The 21,793-nt window shown below is 38.4% G+C and overlaps 1 protein-coding gene and 1 pseudogene across 1 annotated transcript in view; one reads left to right on the forward strand and one right to left on the reverse strand.

The window, feature by feature from the left end:
• ADAMTSL1 (ADAMTS like 1) overlaps window positions 1–21,793 on the forward strand; it is a 379,909-nt gene that overhangs the window by 115,978 nt on the left and 242,138 nt on the right. Inside the window, 1 exon segment of the mRNA XM_032595636.1 lies at window positions 12,301–12,427. Coding sequence (XP_032451527.1) covers window positions 12,301–12,427 — 127 coding nt within the window.
• On the reverse strand, window positions 5,190–10,340 carry LOC115499899 (annotated as a pseudogene).

Below are 21,793 nucleotides of genomic sequence, written 5' to 3' on the forward strand. Positions count from 1 at the left end.
GTAACTAGGAATTGACTTGAGAGCCAAGGAATGGTGGAAGCCGTCCTGGCTAGGGATCCCAGATGCTTGGATGGCTGTGGGACCAGAAGTATTTTGGGAGACAGATATGTCCCTCTTCACCTTTCCTTTTTTTTTCCCCTCTATCCTTGCCACACTCGTATAGGCAGCATACTACTGCTTTTTGGATATTGACTTCAGATAACATACCTAAACATGTGAGTGAGAGCATTGTTATTATATGCAGAATTTTGCTGACTTGTGGCCACATCTGGAATTTTGACCTCTTTAGATGTAAATTTTCACAGAATTTTCCAGAGCGATGTGTATGAGTGAGTTCTAACCATCATAGCAGAATGGCTACTTTGTGGTGACTTACTGAACAGACACATTCCAGTAAGATCCACATTTGTACCAGAGCAGAAGACCAGCTGCTATCTTTTCTTCTCAACAAAGGACTCTTGTGTTTGAACAAAAACTATGCATTATATGCCCAGCAGCAGAAGGGAGTCTGAGCAGTGATGTCAAAGTATACCATGATGTCACCACAATTCACAAAGAATTACAGTTAATGCCATGTGAAGTGAGGCCAAATTCAACACTTTCCCTCTTGGGCACTTCACAGTCTAAGAGACAGAAGCAAGGCCGGAGGTCACGCCTTTGTATAATTTTGTTTTGCATTCTCCAGACACCCTAATTTTGGAAGCAGGGGAGAGAAGAAGACAGCCTGTTAAAGAAAAGTCCACTGACCATGTGTCGAGAATGAATTCTAGTCTATGTCTATACTAGGATAATTCTTAGAATTTCTACTGAAGACTACTAGACAAATTTAACCAAAAGCAATATGCGAAAAAGTCCATATGTTTTTAGCAATAAATTTACACCACAATTTGGCCAGACCCTGAAATAAATAAGAAAGGAGAAAAATAAATTAGATCAGGAGCACCTAAGAAACATAATAAGTGTTGGAAATAAGACTTAGTCATTCTCTTTTTCCATTTCAGGGTATGTTTACCCAGCCATTAAGTAGATTAAATTCTTGATCTCAAGAAAGGCAGTGCTGGAAAAACACTTAAAAATATTTGCAATCTAATAAATTCACTGCTCCTTCTATCAGCTGTCTCATACCCCTAACATTGACATCATTTTCTTCCATTTGCTTAATAATATAAAGAGTTAAACATCAGACAACCAGTGGCAATCCCCCAGCATCTCTAGAACTGCAAGCATAAGCAAGCTAATAAGGAGCACAGGACAATATCTCTAGCTCAAATGGTAGAGAAGATAGAAATAAGACGCTTAAAAAACAGCACCTGGTCACATCTTATTGCAAGGAGTCCTCCTTTAGCCTTTAACCACAGAGGTGGTTAAAGTCCCTACCCTTTGATGAGAGTGTGGATGGGTAGGTTGGAGGTAGAGAAGGACTATGGTTCTGATCCAGCCAGATGACCATCCAAAGGGCTAGAGCCCACACAGAGTAATGGGAGGAGTCAGGCCTAGCACTGTCCAAGCTAAAGTCCCTTTGGAAAAGCCAAAAATCAGGTGCTCAGGAGATCAAGTACAAAGTAAGCTTCCAGGTCCAGAGTTGATGTCAAAGCTAGGACGTGAAGCCTAGAGCACTGTGCCTAGTGGATAAAGAGGGAGACTCACTTGAAAATAATAAGCATTTATACCTTAAGGCAATTTTGGAGCAGTGCATGAAGGACTTGAAACACAGTAGGCAAAGTGACAAGTGGAAATCAAAGTAGAAGTTGTAGTACTATAAAATGATGCATCCATGGAGATATTTTTCTTTTTTGACTGAGAGCTCTTTTTTGATCTTTGGAACTAGTGGCAGAGAGTTTAAGTAGTATAAACTGTTATTATGTTCTAGGGTGGGATAAGGAGGAAAATTCTTTGAAACATAATCTATCTCTCTCCCCACTAGCCTTGCCTATATACAGAATTCATTCATTCATTCATTCATTCATTCAACAAATTTTTATTCATTGTTTGTTTATATTAGACACTGGAAACTTGTGGTATATTCTAGGAGGAGATAGAAAATAAACAATAAACCTAATAAGCAAATTATATTATAAAAGAAGTGCCATAGAATGAAAAAAAAAAAAAGAACAGTGTGGAACATGGGTCTGGGATGCAGCTTTAAATAGTCTGATCAAAGTAGAGCTTATTGAGAAGATGAAAGTTAACAGCAAAGCTTAAAGGAGGCTTTAGTGGTGTCTATGAGAGAATATTCCAGGGGCATTTGGGTGGTTCAGTTGGTTGAGCACCCAGCTCTTGATTTCAGTTCAGGTCATGATCCCAGGGTTATGGGATCAAGTCTTTCATGAGGCTCTGCCCTGAGTATGGAGCCTGCTTAAGATTCTCTCTCTCTTCCCCTTTTCCTGTCTCCCCTACTTATACTCTCTCTGATTAAAAAAAAAAAAAAAGAAAGAAAAAGAATGTTCCATCCAGAGGTGCTATCCTAAGACAAGAAAGTGCTATTTTTGAAGAACAACAAGAAGAGTGAGCCAGAGGGAGATAAGGTCACAGAGGTGAGGTAACTCAGATGATAAAGGATCTTGTGGGCCATTGGAAGGACTCTGGTGAATCCAAGAGGAAATTGGGTAGGCCTACCTACCAGTGATTGGTAAACTCAGAGGAGAAACTGTTATGTATTGGGAAGCTCCCTTTGGAAAATCTTCTGGAGCAAATGGAATTAATGCCTTCACATAAATTTTTTGCCCACATTGTGGTGTATTAGAGCATAGGACAGCTACACCTCATACATTTGGCCTGATAACCTATAGGTATTTACCAGTGTTTCTCTGTGACATGTGTGCGTCGCTGTTGAAAAAAAAAACCCAACAAATTTCTTTTTAAATCAATTCAATTGCTGCCTCCAAAAAGGAATCCTTCCCATTGAAAATATATTTTCAAAGCTACTGAAGGCAAAGATCCCACTTTTTCTTGATGCTCAATCTCAGTACTTAGAGCTGTAGGCTGATGTTGCTCTTGGCAACAAGTTGTGGCCGACAGACATGTTCATCCTCATTCTTCCTGTCTCCTCACTGCCCTTCTAACCCCCAAGAGGAACACAACACATCATGGAATAGAGGAATCACTCACTGATGACATAATGCTACTCAGCTTGGATTTCAACTCTGGCAACATCAATTCCCAGTAATGTGACCTTGGACAAGTTGTCAGACCTTCCTGAGTCTCAGTTTTATTTTTGTAAAATAGGCATAATTTTAAGTAATTTTCAGGGATATTACAAGAATTAAATAATGTTAACTAGATTTATGGTGGTGATAATTTTGGAATATATATAAATATTAAGTCATTATGTTTTATACCTGAAACTAATGTTACATACCAATTATATCTCAATTTTTAGAAAAGAATTAAGTGAGAAGATATATATGGCAAATGTTTGGCAAACACTAGCTTACTCTCTCCTGTCTAGGTGGGTTTCCCTTCTTTCTCTACCTCCATACCCCTATGACCTTTAGTCTTAGAGATCTTACTCCTTTTCTGTTCTCAACTATTTTGAGGAAATTATCTGATTAAACCCATTCACCCTAGATTGGACTATGCCTACTACTTCTGTGTATTCCCCACAGCACCATAACAGCCAGCATAATGCCTTATGCTCAGTTGGTTTGGTTTAATTTAAGTATAATCAACAACTTCATGTGTTAGTCCTCCCAAGGGTATTTGAACAACAAACAAAGGACTCAACCAGTGGTTCCCAACTTTGTAACACAAAGGTGTTCTTTATTATTTTTTTCCTATGGGCCTTGTGTTTTGGAAGTTTCCATCTACTCAAAACACTGCATGTATTAACTAATAATTTGTTTTCCCATTTTATGACTTAAATACCTGAGTATAAGTAAAAAAAAAAAAAAAATGCAGTAAAGATCTGGATTCAGCTTATTTGTGTAATGAGATGGTTGGGGGCTTGGGGGGCCTTATATGCTTTTATTGCAGTAAATATATTTCCATTAGGCCTTGAAAATACTAAACATAGCTCATGGACCACTATTAGCACCTTTGTGAATGGTCAGGGATTTTGTTTTCTCATATTAGGGAGGTGTGAAGCACAAGTGTAGATGGAGAGTGTACCTTCCCATTTACTTCCTATATGTGTTTCCAAGTCACATGTACAGATGAAGCCACCTATCCATCCCTGTGCATATGTCCTGCTCTGGTGGCAGTGGTCTTGATAAGAATAGTCAACTTTGTTATCACCATTCACCATTGTCATAATAAATATTATATTGCGTGTGTTTCCATGGTTCATAGAGATCCTACTATAACCTATAGTCGGAAATCCCAAGTTGGAATTGTGGTTTTGTTAGTCACCGTCTTTGTTACCTTGGGGAAGTTGTTTAGCTTATATGAACCTCAGTGTTATAATCTGTACTTGAAATCATTCAAATCTTAAGAAAGTGTTAATTTTTTTTCTAAGCCAAACAGTATCCAGCTTTATTAAAGATACTTTCCGTAAACAATCATGGTATTTCAGGCAGGAAATGGGCAGATGGTCATTAACAGTATACAACAACTTTCAAACTCCATTTTTCAATGGACTACCAAAATCAGAATGCCACTGTAAAACCCAATAAAGTCTCCATTTGATGCTCTGAACAGGGAAAGTTTAGAGTGAAGGTTAACATTTCACGCTTAGCATATTGCTTAACAACTTTTCACAAGCTACCCTGACTTTCGGGAAATGAAAATGGCAGAATTATCAATCTGAAGATCCACAAGCTAAAAAAAGAACTCTTTTAAGGGACTGGGAACCATTTCTTAGGCTCAGATTTCAGTAGGTCTTTGGGTTTAAGGGAGTCAAGTTGAAGACTGAGAGGGAGATGAGGACAAAAAAATGAATTTTAGTTTTTCCGCACCACAAAATATCTATGCCAAGATGGCTAACGTGTGTCAACATCAAGGAATCTCTTCTCCTGGGAACCAAGAGGAATTTTCTCAAAACTAGAAGAGACAGTTTTTTCCCCTCATATCAATCTAGCTTCCAGGATATTCTATTAGTGACGTATGCCCTTCCCTCCAAACAACAATGAGTGTTCTGTGTGCTAATAACATAGCTTTAAAAAACAATTCTGCATTTTTATAATACTTGATTAAAAATAGTATTTCAAATTGTATGATCACCAAAGTATACATTTATCAAAAATGCACACACTTCACTTGACATCTCTGGCACCTTTAACTTTCTGTGCCTCTTCTGTTTTGGCATCTCCATTTTCTGCAGGGTTATTCCCATCCTTGCCAAGATCAGCTTTCCCCCTTTTCCCTTTTGGGTACCTTCTACCCCTTCTTTGCAAGGACCTTTTTGGTCTTGGGCTCTGGTTTTGGAGGAGTAGGTTTAGTAGATCACCTTAGATTTTCTCTGGGACTCATCCTTTACCTTGGCTTTATCTCCATTAGCATCCCCATCAGTCTATCCCTTGACCATGGTGGCAATGGCAGCAGGGCACAGGCATTGGACACGGGGATGCAGCAGCACACGGACTTTGGTGGGTCCAGGGGTCTCTCTTCTTCTTCACACTGTTCAAGAAGGTTATTTTTAAGAGAAAGATTTATGTTGAATCATTCAAATGATAGTCAGCTGGTTCATTTTTCTGGCTCTGGAATAGTAAATTGGTGTAGTCTCCTCCAATGATAGCCATAGTCTATTGGATTTGACCTTCTAGAGCACAATGTCACTGAAGATTTGGGGCCACATAAAATCTCAGTGGCAAAGAGTGCTACAGTTGATTAGCAATGTCTGTCATGGGTCCTGGCAGGAAAAATAGATGCACTGTACCATATTTTGCCAGCCCAGCCCTAAGTGGTATGAAGTCTATTCTTAGATGAAGTCTATCCATTAAAATGCTGTGTACCTAGATGATTTGTTTTGGCTTCTGAAAATTTGCTTTTACCAAATGTTCCCTGACCACTAGAGTTCATCAAAGGTAATTAAAGAGCCAGTTCTTTGAAAGGTCTTATATTTATTTGTTCAGTTGTTATTGGGACATTGTTACATGGCACTGTCTTTCAGAAAACCACAGTAAATGTATATCTAGGATTTCAGTACTTTGAGTAGTTATGGTTCTCCTCAGTTAGTTTGTCATTCATTCATTACATAAATATTTATTAAGTGTCTACTACAAGGAACACATTATCCTTTACATTTTCTAGAAGATCCAGTAATGTTGTAACTCTTGCAATTGCTCATGTTTTCCTCTCTTCTAGGAAGCTCATTTTCAGACATGTAACCCACATCTAGCCAATGTGTACAACCTCAGTATGCATTCTGTGTAGTTCTCTCATTTCTGGCTTTAATTCATCTTTCTTACTTATTTTTCTGCTTGCCCCATATTCCCATGTGTGCTTGTATTTATTTTATTGTCTTGAATTATATACATATATCTATACATATATGTATACATATATGTATATATATGTGTGTTTATATATGTACATATATTTGCTGTAGATATTTTTGTAAAAAGGTAAAGTATAAACAAATCAATCAATATCTAAATATTTTGAAGGTGAAGTTGGAGATTACAATATCTTTCCTATTAGTGTAAATAGTAAATGAGTTATAAGTATGTAAGAGCTCACTCTTCCCCATAAAGTTCTATCTGAATTAAATAATTATAAATAAGAGCAGCTGTGATCAGATTTGCACAGTTAAGTTTTCCATATTTGTCTTTCCTTGTGCTGAAAATAAAGGGATTTAAAAGTTTCTTACCTCATGGTGTTGGATCAAGAAAAGCTTGACATCACTGGCTCAGTATTTGATGCTAGAAGTTGAGGTCCTTATGGGAAACCATTTGAATTGGGGCCAGCAGTGAACCCATCTAAGCACGTCAGTTTGGGGCATGGTATCGGCTTATAGATTGTGTTTATTTACATTCTCCAAATTATTCAGATGATAATCTTTCTTTTTCCTGTGGCTCCTAGTGAAGACATTTTATTATACATATTTCAGTGTCTAGAGAATTCCAGTCTTGTGGTCTGTCTGTTCACTCACTATTAGCTCTGTAAAATAAAGGGAGAGACCCCTATCAGCACACTCTATAGCCCTGATGCCTAAAATTGGCATGACGTGCTTCAAGTCTGTAAGCCAATTCGGATTGGATAGTATCACCCTAGTTTTTGTTTAAGGAGGGTTTTCTGCCCCCCCCCCGAGTAAACCCTGAAGGAGAAGGAAGAAGAATCAGCAGTGGTAAGTGTGTATGTTCTACTTAAACGTAGGATGGAGGACTGCACGTCTGTGCTTGTACATACATACGTGAGTGTGAAAAGGGTACAATCAGGATAGAAAAGCAAAAGTTGATGACTGGCTAATGGTGTTTAAACTACAAAAATATCTTGGAGCTTTTCACTTTTTATGTCACCTGAGATAAAATTTTGTTACCAAAAAAAAAGAGGAAGAGAGAGTGAGCGTAACATTGTGCAGTCATTTCAGATGCAGAGAATAGACTGCTGTATCAAGTTGATACCTAGTAGCAGAATACAAATAAAATACATTAGGCCAGGGGCGCCTGGGTGGCTCAGTCGGTTGGGTGACCAACTTCGGCACAGGTCATGATCTCACGGTTTGTGAGTTCAAGCCCCACGTCAGGCTCTGTGCTGACAGCTAGGAGCCTGGAGCCTGCTTCGGATTCTGTGCCTCCCTCTCTCTCTGTTCCTCCTCTGCTTGTACTCTGTCTCTCTCTCAAAAATAAATAAAGTAAAAAAAAATACATTAGGCCAAAATATTCAGTTAGTGTTCCACCCTTTATAAAAATATTCTGCGTAGTTGCCAAAGTTATGAGTGGTCACTATCTCACTTTAATGTTTTGTCCAGAATGGGGTGGGCCTGGGAACTCAGTGACCTGAACATTGCCTTCTATGACACTTCACTAATAATGAGCATAGGTGCACTTGGGAAATAGTCACTTAAAAATACTAGCCCTTTACTGTAATTCTTGTGCATGCATCAGGACAGAAGCTTAAGTTTGACCTGTAGTTGTCATTTATGATGTGTCTGTTCTTCTGTGTACACAGATACAAACAAGCACACATACACACATACATGTGCATTTTGTCTATGTGTGTGCTGTCAACGACTGCAGTCTAAAGCTGCCTATCTGTAATCTACAATGCCTTCATTAACAAACCATTATGTTTGCTATGTGTTTCATTGATTCACCAGCATTCACTGTGCATGTCAAATGTCAAACGCTGTGCCATACAGCAGAAGCACAAAGATTAATTAATGAAACACAGCCTCTCAAATAGCCCATGATCTGGTATGGAAACAGACATATTAATAGATTAAGCTCAATTAAGTTATACAACTACTTGAATTGGGTGTATATAAAAGAAACCCCAAAGTAATAATGGCTTAAGCACATAAAGGATTTACTCTCTCACAAAAAAAAGAAGTCAACTCGTCATCAGTTCAAGGGGAGTTCAAGAACCAAGCTCTTTCTTTCTGTTCTGCCATCCTTACTGCAAGGCTCCCATTCTTAGTATTGTCTCATTTTTCAAGATAGCAACTGGACACAACAGGAAGGAAGGAGAGTGTTAGAGGGCAGGAGGGGCTATCTAAGTCAGCTGCTTTTTTTTAAATTTTTTAATGCTTATTCATTTTTGAGAGAGAGAGAGAGAGAGAGAGAGAGAGAGAGAGAGAGAGATTGAGAGAGCACAAGCTGGAGAGGGGCAGAGAGAGAAAGAGAGGGAGACACAGAATCCGAAGCAGGCTCCAGGTTCTGGGCTGTCAGCACAGAGCCCAATGCGGGGCTTGATCTCACGAATCATGAGATCATGACCTGAGCCTAAGGAGGACACTTAACTGATTGAACCACCCAGGTGCCCTAATCAGCTTCTTTCAAGTAGACTTCCCAGAAGTCCCACACAACACTTTCACTTTTATTTCACTATTTACAAGTTGGTCACACAGCCAATGAAAAATATATTCTTTTAACTGGATATATTGCTACCCCCAAATAAAATTGAAGTTCTGTTACTGAGAAAAATAGGGAAGATGGATGTTGGGTGGCAACCAATAATCTCTGCCACATGGAGGTATGAACAAATGGCCGCATAGAGGATGCATAGAGGAATAAAGCCATTAGCTCTGGAACCTAAAAAAGGCTTTTTTGAGGAGGAGACACTTAATTTGACATTTGAAGAATGAATAGGATTCTTCCAAATTAAGAATTTAAGAAGAGCACTCTAGGCAGAAATAATAGTATGTGCAAAGGCACAGAGAGATCTGTCATTGTAACTGCCAAATAAGCTCATTTGTGTATATTTCTTTTTTTCTCTGTTATTAATGATATCCCTCAGGGTAATAGTTTAACTAATTTTTAATTAATCTAACAGTTATTCCAGATCAATAGATTGAGGCAGACTGAGATATGTCAATAATGATTTTTTTTGATATAACTGCAAACAGTTTTCCACTTGGACCAAAATAAGAACATTTTATCTGATGCTAAAATATTCCACGTTTTAAAAATAATTGAGTTAGAATATTTTGGCACCTTAAACAGGAATTGATACAAAGTAGGGAAAAGTGTGTCAGGGAGATGTTTGTCTTTTCAATTCTGAAGTTAAACAAAGCCCAGTTCGAACTCATTTGGTTCATATTTGATGCCCATAAATCCACTTAACATCTGGTTAAGTTAGCCTTAACGTATGTCACCTTCTATTTAGATGCCCCTATTAGACTGTTACTTTGGATCTGTGAAGCTGGATTGTTCTTTTCTTAAAATGGCTTTGGAGCCATAAGAAATCTTTAGGATTAGAGAGAGATTTTCATGGTAATCTCCTATTTGGCTCTTTAGGTACATGAGAGACTGCTAAAATTTTTCCAGAGAAAGTTAAATATGTTGAGGAACCTGAAATTTATTTAGTTTAAAGAGTAAACCCAGTTATTTTTGAGACACCTGAGAGTGTAAATTCCCACGCCCACTGCCTATCACCCTTCCATAGTGCTGAGTATCTTGTAAGATTAGGGTCATCTCTTTCCAACCCTAAGGAACAGATGAATCAATGGTTCTTTGAATACTGCCTAAATTAAGACTGCCATGTTTTTCCAAAGGATTCAGCCCTATTAAGGCAATCAGATGGTTTAGTCTTCTGACATTTTTGTTTTTGTTTTTGTTTTTTGCCAACTTTGGTTTTGAATTACTTTCTAACTAGCTAGTTACTGCACATGACTGACGTGCAGTAAATCTCACAGCAGCACTCCCCTTTCGTCTAGTTAACTCTGGCATCTCATTCATATCCCAGCTCAGAAGACTCTTCTTCAGGAAGATCTCTGACCTCCCTAACCAGATCAAATTCTCCATATCTTATGTTCTCAGGGTATCACGTATCTGCGTTTTATAGTTTGAATCACGATTATCATTTTACATTTTTTGTGTGTGATGCTTTGAGTAATATGTTCCTCCACTACTAGACTCTAAGTCCCATGGGGGTAGGCCCTTATGTGCTTAAATCACCATTGGATTTTGCTCCTGTCACAGTGCCTGGCCCATAGCAGGTCTTGGTCATTGTTGGCTAAATGATTAAATGATTTTTTTTTTTTTTTTTTTTGTAAATAAGTTACTTCTGGACTCCCATTTCACACTGCGCTCAGAATACAACTCAGTTCCTATGTGGATTCGTCTACAGAAAGTTTTTGAAAATAATTTTACTGCAGCTCCATAGAAACATACCAATGAAGTCGTAGACCAGCATGTGCTGGCTCTGCAGGGATGAAGCTTGGGTGAATTCTGACGTGGCCTCACTGCAACCTGTGAACATATTGAGGTGAATTGCAGCCTGACCACAGTGAACCCCTAGGACAGAGCCAAACCACCTTTGCTCCCCACATAAGGCTGGGCAGTGTGTTTTCCTGACAACTTTGTATTTCAAACAATGTGCAATTGTTGAAGGAGTTACTGCCTTGTCATCTATTTTAAAAGTTTCCTGTATATGTATGATGTGTATAAAAATACACATTACGGCATTTTAAAATGCAGCACATGTGTAATGCATTGCTAAATAATTGTATTTCTCAAACCTTTGCCTAAACGTGTGTTTGCAATTATTAATTAAAGGTACAAAAGGAAAATCAAGCCTCAAAGAAAGGTCATATTAACAATCAGATTTTTGAAGGACGAAATGGATTGTGGAGACTTTCTGGAGAGAAGCCCCTTCCAATGTCCCTACACTTTTCATTTGACTTTTGTCAAAGACAATAGTTGAAATCATTTGGAAGTGAAATAAGTCTTTTGATATTAGCTCTAACTAGAACTATAGACATACAACCTGATACAGTTTGGATTTGAATTTTTTAACTTGAACACTGGAGAGGAAAGAAAGAATAAAAGTACAAATGAGTTTGTCCATATACTTGATTAAGTGCTTGTGATTTTGTTAAGCCTGATTTGGACTAAGCATAAATGTTTTGTTAGATGTGTTTAGAACTCAGCTACTTATTAGCAAAGTAACCTTGGCAAGATTCATGGCTTCAGCTATAAAATGGAGAGATACCTTGCCTAATTGTTCTCAGAATTAACAAGATACTTGTGCCTGGTACAGGACATGGCCAGGCAAAAAGGGCCTCAGTATTAGTTCTATCTGCTGCCTTCCACATCAGCCCTCCTCTCCTACCACACATACATACAATGATCTTGCCTCTGTCAGATGATTCTGTGATTGTCTCTTAGTTGTGCTATAGAAAGGGAAGTATTTTCATTATCATTCAGCAAATATCTATTAAGGGCTTATATTTTGCTAGTATTCTTCTAGTTGCTTGGAATACATCAATGTACTCCAATGGACCCCATATATAAAACCCCTTCCCTTACGCAGCTTACAGCCTAAGGAACATATGGAACATGAAAATAATTCTTGGAACTTTTCCTGCTACAGTTACTTCGTGATTGTATTTTTGTAGTTTTCGAGAATCATAATTATTGACAGTGGGAATGATTTGTTAATGAAGACTCTATAATTATAGTTGAAGATTTCCTTTCTCCCTCACCTTCTCCCCTGCCTCTTTTCTATCTCTCTCCCTCTGTCTCTCTGTTTCTCTCTCTCCACCCTTCTTTCTGTTTATATATTTAAACTGTAAAAACATCGTTACCTGTTTTCTTCCCTAGCTTGATTGAAATTCCAGCTGAATTCACTCCCCTTTATGGGAAGCATGTTTTATGCTTCCTCAGAAATGAAGGGAGGGTCATTTAGTGGTTGATGATGGGCCTCACAATGGATCCCTACAGTGAGCACCTGGTTGAATTATACATCTCTCTTTCCTGTTAGATTGTTGGCTGTGATCACCAGCTCGGAAGCACCATGAAGGAAGATAACTGTGGAGTCTGCAACGGGGATGGGTCCACCTGCCGACTGGTCCGAGGGCAGTACAAATCCCAGCTCTCTGCAACCAAATGTAAGACACGACAAACATGGGGCAATCTTTGGGTTTGTTGGCTAATTCATCTCCCCTGATTTCATGCTGGCTCACCTCAGCATCTAGGGAATAACACCACCACCAAAATGAATATGAACCTGAAAATGTTGTAGAAAGCTTCATGTTCCTGCTTTGTGTATTAGTGTAGGTAGACCAAGTCCGGTAACCCATTGCAACCCCAAGGAGGAAACTTTTCCTTGGTGGCGCAACAGGAGTGAACTACACATGGATCAGGACACACTCTATTTATAAACGTAGACATGCAATTTGCTGCCCACAATGAAGATGGGCTGCATCCAAACCTCGGCCTGATATGTAGTCTGGTGTGCCTGGTGGAGTACAGCAGGGAGAGTGTGCAGACCTAAACAAATTCACTTCTGCCACTGTGAAATCACCCTGCCTTCCTTTACAAAATGACCTTTTATTGGTGCTGATCACAGGTTCTTTCAGAATTAATATTGGGCAGCGATTATGTGAAGCCATTTATTGACTCTTGTGTCTTAGCCTCTCTATACAATCACAGTAAATGTATGGTTATTACAATATGTGCTGAGAGCTTTGCATGATCATCTCATTTTATCCTTATAACAACCATTTAGCAAGGGGTTGCTTATTCTTATATTATGAATAAGATAGCTGAAGCTTAGATAGATTATGTGACTTGCTCAGAGTAACACAACTCTAAAGTAGTAGAGCCAAGATTCGAGCCCAGAGTCCAATTCCAGAACCTAAGCACTTATCCATTCCTCTAAACTGTCCCACAACCCTGCTGACTGCTTCCATGGTGGGACATTTGAAAGCAATTAGATGGGCCAAGACAAGGTACCTCAGATGTCTGCCCAGCTGGGTCTTGCTAGAGGAGATGGTATATGTTCTCATGATACCTAAGAACAACACAGTCACACAGCAATCCAGATCATTTTACAATACAATGTCCTCTGGTGGTCACTGCTCTAGGTACTGCATCAGATATAGATAGAAATAAGGCAGCTCTTGGGGTACCTGGGTGGCTCAGTCGGTAAAGCATCCAAGTCTTGATTTTGGCTCAGGTCATGATCTCACAGTTTGTGAGATTAAGCCCTGCATCAGGCTCCGTGCTGACAGCATGGAGCCTAATTGAGATTTTCTCTCACTCACTCTCTCTCTCTCTCTCTCTGTCTCTCTTTCTCTCTCTCTCTCCCTCCCTCCCTCAAAATAAATAAAAACATTAAAAAAAAGAAATAAGGCATCTCTTGTACTCTAAGACATATATTTTGAGAATAATCTGACCTTGCTTGGTATACTGTCTCCAGATTTTGCCATTATCCAGAATCCTTTAATAGATCTTTGAGTATCTTTGCATGTGTCTCCCCTGGCTTGGGAACTGAGAAGGAATATCTTTACTGAATGTGGTTTTGTTCTCTCTACTTGTTGACTAGCTGGGAAAAAACAGTTGACATTTGGTGGGGTCTGTGGCTTTAAATGGACTTGTAGGTCAAGAAAAAAGGCAGTGTGTGCTAGAGAACTATTCCCAGAAGTCAGAAAAAGGCAGTTTGTTCAAAGGAATATGCTCTAGGGAAGAAAAGGTAGTAGCCAGAAAGACTAGGGACTTTTAAACACCAGAAACATTGGAGGTACCAGCTCAGGGAACTCTACATTCTAACACCCCTGCAGGCAGTGAAAAATGTGAATCTGTGGGGGAGAGAGACTCTGGCAGAGAAAATGAAGGATGAGGTAAGTTAGACATTGATATAGTGCATTCAGGTGAGATTTTTTCTTTCGTATGTTGGTAGCTTCTTTCTATAAGATGAAAAATTAAAGAATTTGGAAGACGAAAACCAGAGGATAGAGGCATAATTCTTTTGTAAATCTCTGAAGTCATGGTGGGATATTTGAGGGAAGGGGAAAGCTACATTTTAAAAGTCACTTATATGGAAAACAAACCCTAGAAGAGTTAAAGTCTTTCTAATTATTTATGTCACATAATTGAATCAATGCTTGTTATCTAGGAATCTAGGAATTTCTGCTAGGCACAAAAAAAGGAGATTGCTCTGTCTTGTGCAGTAATTGCTCTGTAGCAGGGGCAGGGGTAAGGGTAGGGAATCTTCCTTGCATTCCCATTCATGTTATCTGCCTAAACACTCTGCCTGGATAGATAGTCCTCTTACCCTCCTGTTAGGGTGTCATCAGGGACCTCTGGGGCCAGAATCACTGGAACAATGTGGAGAAGCTCTGAAAGAACAAATTGAAGCAAACTAAGGGCCATAAGTCATCCCCAGGTCTGCCAACAGGTATTTCAATGAAAAGCACTCAATTCAGGACCAAGAATAGGTAAATTATATAATACACAACCTGATGATTATCCATAATGACAAAACACAATTGATTCATTTACCTTAGCACTGACGATGCCTCATGACAAAATGATTTATCTGAATAAATCCCAACATATGCATGTACCTCGCCACAATGTATAGCAGATGCTGAACAAACTGCCTCATTTACGTTTTCTCCACCCCAGAAGAATCTTCCACCCTATATTTACAGACTGTGAGTGACCCACAGGCAGGGAAGATTAGGCTGCTCTGCGGGGCCCAGTGTGCTGGCCAGGTGAGCAGCTCCCCACCCGTGAAGGCCTGGAGGAGCTGTGCCAGATCTGTCCCCTGCTCTCTGCCAAAAGGCACTGTAAGCCAGCCACATGCTCTCTTCGAACTCCTAGCACTCAGATTCCCCACATTGAACTCATTTTCTTCTGAACTTATATCCAAGATTTTTTTAATGTTATCAAGCCTTGGGGGAACAAAGAGAAAACAGAAGAGTGGAGAAAGACCATGGCGGGAAGTGCCAGAAGGAAAAAGAGAAGTAGGAGAAACTTATCCAATGGCTGCCATTTGCTGGCACGTAAAAAGAAACCATCTTTGTATCAAAAGACATTATAATTGCCTAATACAAATACAGACAAGAAAGAGAGATCAAGTCACATTTTCCCCTTTTTTAAAGGCAAAGGCTGTCCACTGATAGCATTCAGTCTTTCCATTTTTCCCGGTCACTTCAACTTCCCAGCCCAACAAAAAAGAATAAGTTTAACTAACATTAACTTTTGATTCTTGAAATTAAAGGCTTATTTTCTTGCAAATTGTATTGGCTTGTACCCTATTACATATTTTCCAAGTGTATGCAATATACTTAGAACTAAAGCCAGCCTATTTGCTATCAATTTAATATCTCCAGCTTTGCAAACCTCACATATGAATTGGTGTGTTTTGAAATCACCTGGATAGCCTAAGGCTCCTGAGGGACAGAAAGAAAAAGAAAAAACAAAAAACAAAAAAACAGACAAAACAAATAACTAAATAAAATGCGTGTGTGTCATATGGTGGTAGGAGTCTTGGAAAAAAGTAAAGCAGGGAAGAACAGGAGATAGGGATGGGCTGCCAGCCAAGTGTGTTACAGGGAGTTGCAATACTCAACAGGTTAGTAAGAAAAGGACTCACTGATAAGGTGGCATCTGAACCAGGATCTGAGCTCACCATGCAAAAGTCAAGGGAAAGAGATTTCCAGTCATAGAGAAAAGCAAGTACTAAGGCCCTGAGGTAGACACATCCTTGGCATATTTCTGGAAGTGCAAAGAAGCTAATTTGACTAAAGTAAAGTAAGTTTAAATTTTTTTAACATTTTTTTCATTTTTGAGAGTGAGAGAGACAGAGCATGAGTGGGGGAGGGGCAGGAGAGAGGGAGACACAGAGTCAGAAGCAGGCTCCAGGCTCTGAGCTGTCAGCACAGGGCCCGACGCAGGGCTCGAACTCACAAACCGTGAGATCATGACCTGAGCCAAATTCGGACACTCAACCGAGCCACCCAGGTGCCCCTAAAGTAAAGTAAGTTTAAAGACGACTAGAGGAAATCATGAAAGCAGCAGGGTTGTGAGACAGGCTGAAGAATGGCGCAGATATTGTAGGATTTTGTAAGGATTGTGGCTTTTAGTCAGAATGAGATGAGAATTAACAAGAGGATTTTGAGTAGAGGAATGACTTGATTTATTTTTAAAAGCATTATTCTATCTACTGTGTTGGGAATAGACTACAGTTGGTCCAACTATGGAAGTAAGAAAAGTGGTCAAGAGGCTGTCACAGTAAGCCAGTCCTGGAATGATGACAACTTAAACCATGGTAGGAGTGATAGAGGTGTTAAGTGATTCAATTCTGAATATACTGCATTTCTTTGAATCTAAGACATCACTGATTAAAAGATGTGCCAGTATTTTATGCACCACAAGAAAGAAAATTAAGAGACTGTGACACAATGCCTCCTGACAACTTAGGATTCTTATTTGATAGCTCTTAAACAATCTACTTGAGATTTAAACATTTTTTAACATTTTAAAAATTATTTTAGAGAGAAGTGAGAGTGAAAGAGACAGAAAGAGAGAGATTCTTAAGCAGGCTCTACACTCAGCACAGAGCCTGACTCGAGGCTCAATCCCACAACCCTGCAATCATGACCCAAGCCAAAATCAAGAGTCAGACACTCAACTAACTGAGCCACCCAGGTGCCTCTAGATATGCATTTTTTAAAAACTATGTATTACTCATACATACAGAAAACCTGAAATAAATTCATAAGTTGGTAAATAAAGCTACAATAAAACTTTTTCTCAAATTTCAATTTCTTTTTAATCATTTTGGACTCAATTTCCACATGTCATGGGGGTACTTGTAATACAGCATTTTTAAATGAATCCATGAAAGAAATAAAATCCATTGGTACTGGATTATTTTTTTAACCGGCTGTATTGAGGCATAAATGACATACAATAAACTAGATATTTAAAGTGTTTGACTTTGTGCATATATCTGTGAAGCCATCTCCATGATCAAGCTCATAAACATATCCATCATCCCCCAAACTTTCTTGTGCCCTTGTAATTCATCCCTTCTGCTCTCCTGCCTCTGTCCCCTGGCAACCACAGATCTTCTTTTTGTCACTATAGATTTAGTTGTGTTTTGTATAAATGGAATTATACAATATATGCTATTTTCCAGATGGCTTCTTTCATTCACCATAATTATTTTGAGATTCATTAATGTTGTAGCATGCATCACTAGTGTATAGTAATTCCAGTGTATGGACATACCGTAGTTTGTTTCTCCATTCACCTGTTGACAGAGAGGTTGGGTTGTTTTCACTTGGGAGGTCTTATATATAAAGCTGCTGTGAATAGTCATATACACATTTTCATATGGACATATGCTTGCATTTCTCTGGGGTAAATTCCTGGGAGTATAATGGCTAGATCATATGGTAGGTATATATTTACCATTTTAAGAAACTGCCAGACAGTTTTCCAGAGTAGCTTACTATCTTGCATTTCTACTAACAATGTGTAGGAGTTTCAGTTGCTTCACATTCTTGCCATCACTTAATATTGCCAGTATTTTTTTATCTCAGCAATTCTAATTGGTGCATAGTAAGTAGTATATCATCATTGTTTTCATTTGCATTTTCCTGGTGACTAATGATGTTGAATATCTTTTCATTTTCTATTAGTTTCCAGTTGCTACTGTATCAAACTACCACAAACTTAGTGTCTTAAAGCAACACACTTATTATTTTATGGTTCTGGAGGTTCAGAAGTCTGAAATGGGTCTTGCTAAGCTGAGATCAGGATGTTAAGCAGAGCTCTGTTCCTTCTGGAAACTCTAAGAGTTCATTCATTTTCTTTGATCTTGCCTTTCTAGCTTGTTAGGTTATCTAAGTTGCTTGGCATCATTAGAGCTTGCAGTGTAAAATCTTCACATCTCCTTCTACCTCCAATGTCTTCTTCCATCTCTCTCGTCCAATTTAAAGAACACTTGTGATTACATTGAACCCACCCAGATAGTCCAAGATGATCTCTTTATTTTATAGTCAGCTGATTACCAGTCTTAATTTCATCAGCAATCTTAATTTTCCCTTTCCACTTAACATAACATATTCATAGGTTCTGGGGATTAAAACATGGGCATCTCTGGTGGAGTGAGGGGTCAAAATTATGCTGCCCACTACACAGGTGCTTATTTCTTCTTTGATGTGATGTTGGTTAAAGTCCTTTGCCCAGTTTTTAAATGGGTAGCTTGGTTTCCTAGTAATGAGTTTTGAGAATTCTTTATGCATTCTGGTTACAAGTCCTTTGTCAGATATGTGATTTGAAAATATTTTCTCTCAATAGTTACTCTTTCCCCCCAAAGCTTGCTTAATATTAGCTTTCATAGAGCAAAAACTTTTAATTTTGATAAAGACCAGTTATCAGTTTTTTCTTTCCAGTACTGTGCCTTTAACATTGTATTAAAGAACTCCTTTCCTAATCCCAGGTCACAAATTTTCTCCTATATTTTCTTCTAAAAGTGTTACAGCTTTATATTTTAGCCCCGTATCAATGACCTATTTTCTGTTAATTTTTTTGTAAAGTATATCTTGGTATTATAAGATATATCTAGGTTATGTTTTTTGGTATTAGAAAGTCCAACTCTATCAGCCCCATTTGTTGAAAAGATGACCTATTCTGTCTTGAATTCCCTTTAAAACTTTGTCAAAAGTCCACTGGCCATTTGTGCATGGGTCTCTTCTTGGACTCTCTATTCTGCTCTATGTGTCAATTCTTCACCAGTGCCACATTGTCTTGGCCACTATAGCTTTAAAGTAAGTCTTAAAATCAAGTAGTTTGATTCCTCAAACTCTGCCCTTCTTCTCAAATTCATTTGGCTATTCTGTTCTAATTCCTTTGCCTTCCCATATAAATTTTTCAATCTGTTTGTCTATATCTATAAAAAAAATCCTGCTGAAATTTTGATTTACAGTTTTGCTAATTCTATAAATTGGTATGTGGGGTTTAACCTATGAGCATTTCATGGCTACCCATTTCTTTAGGTCTTTTTTTTTTCATTCCTTCCATCAGCTTTTATTGGTTTTCAGCATACATATCTGTATTTAGTTAAATTTGTACCTCTTTGAATTTTTTGCCCTATTGCGTGGTATTTTATTTCAATTTCCAATTGTGTATTGATAGTTTATTCTTGTCTGTTGTCTGTGTATTTTGCAAACTTGCTAATCCAATTACTAACTCTGAGAGTTTTTGGATTTTCTACATAAACAATCACATTGTTTTATAAATAAGGATGATTTACTTCTTCCTTATCATGTCATAAGCCACTTACTTATGTTTATGGCCTCATTGCCCTGGCAGGGATGTTCAATATGATGTTAAATAGAAGAAGCAAGAATGGATATCCTAATCTCTTTTCCAATTATAAGAGGGAAAGCATTCAGTTTCTTGCCATTGAGTATGAAGTTAGCTGTAGGTTTTTTGAAGATACCTTTTATCACATTGAGGAAGTTCTTATGTCTTCCTAATTTGCTGAGAGTTATTATGATGAATGGATGTTGAATTTCGTCATGATTTTTCTGTCTCAAATGATGTGATCATGTGGTTTTTCTTCCTTAGACTTGTTGTGATGGATAATATTAATTGATTTTCAAACAAAGAAGCAGTCTTGCTTTCCTGGGATAAACTCTGCTTGGCCATAGTGTATTATTCTTTATATAGATTATTGGATATGATTTGCCAGTGTTTTGTTTGAGGGTTTTTTACATCTATGCTCATGAGAGATAGTTTTCTGTAGTGTGCTTTTCATACACCATCTTTGGGTACCTCATACAATGAGTTGGGAAGTGATTTCTCTGTTTTTTGGAAAAGGTTGCATAATATTGATGCTATTTCTTCTTTAAATGCTTTGCATCATTCACCATTGAAATTCTCTGGGCCTAGAGATTTGTGTGTGTGTGTGTACTTAAGTTCCTGAATATATGGAATAAAGTTATAGTAAATATTTTAATGTCTCTCCTGTGTTTTGATAGATTGATTTTTCCCTTCAGTATGGGCTGTAATTTTTTTGGCTCCTTTGCATACTGGTAATTTCTGACCTGATTCCGATATTGCAAATTTTATCTTCTTGGATACCAGATATTTTTGTATTCCTATACATGTTTTTGAGTTTTGTTCTGGAAGCAATGAAGTTACTTGGAATCAGTTTGATCTTTGGGGGTCTTAAAATTTGGTTGGCAAAACTAAAGCCATGTTTGACTAGTGCTAATTGTCCCCTACTACTAAAGTAAGACCCTTTGAATGTTCAGTGTCCCATGAATTATAAAGTTTTCTAGCCTGACTAGTGGGACAAGATACTATTTCCAGCCCTATCTGCATGCCAGATACTCATCTCTATAATTCTTTTGTGCTGTTATTTCCCTAGCCTCAGGTAGTTTCTTTATACCCATGTTCTGATTTGCATGGTTATGCTGTTGGTTACCCAAAGAGAATATTTTTAAATATATAATAGCATATATTATTAGTATGTCATGTAAATATTTTTCCCAGTTTTACTGAGAAATGATTGATACGTATCACTGTACCAGTTTGAAGTGTACAGCATGATGGGAGAATACTCTTAAATCTCCAGAATTGTCTCTGTGTTGCTCTCTTCTCTCTGATAGTCTGTCATTCAAACTCCAGCCACTGATCTTTTTGGATTCTTGGCTTTGTCTCCTAAACTCAGGGAATCCTCTGGGCTTGGAGTTCCCACCTTCTGAGGGGCAGCCTGGAAAGTCTTTCAAAGCTGGGGCAATGTTAAGGCTCACCTACCTTGTTTCCTGATTCTCAGGGACTGCTGCCCTTATTTACTTGATATCCAGTGTCATGAAAGCCATGGTTTTATATAAATTTCTGACTTGTTGGTTGTTTCCAGGCAGAATATTGAGTCTGGGTGCTGTTATTTGATCTTGTCAGGAACCAGAAGTCTTTTTTTTTTTTTGAGAGAGAGAGAGGGTGCAAGTGAGCAAGGAGAGAGAGACAGAGAGAGAGAGAGAGAGACAGAGACAGAGACGAGAGAGACAGGGAGAGAGAGAGATGGGCTTCACCTGAAGCAGGGCTCATGTTCACCCAATGTGGGACTCGAGTTCACGAACCATGAGACCATGGCCTGAGCCAAAGTCAGATGTTCAGCAACTGAGCCAGCAAGGCACCGAGGAACCAGAAGATTTAATGATGGGCTCTTAATTCAAGTTTACAGTTGTGTATGGCTAGCTGGGTTTTGACTGCACTTTGGCAATGTTATTAAATACTTCTGATTCCTCATCTCCCTACATCCTCCATAACTGTTTAGTTCCAAAAGGTTAAATAAATGTGTTCCACTATTATCTTAGAATCTTCTTCCAAGCTTCTGACACCCATTTTGCAAGTTTGATACTGGTTGTTTTAGTGCTAGCAACTGTACAAGCAAAGGTAACTAAAGCAGGACTACTGCCTTGGTGAGAGAATATAATGCAGCATTGATC

This window comes from Lynx canadensis, chromosome D4 (genome assembly GCF_007474595.2).
Source record: "Lynx canadensis isolate LIC74 chromosome D4, mLynCan4.pri.v2, whole genome shotgun sequence".
In the NCBI taxonomy this organism is placed as follows: Eukaryota; Metazoa; Chordata; class Mammalia; order Carnivora; family Felidae; genus Lynx; species Lynx canadensis.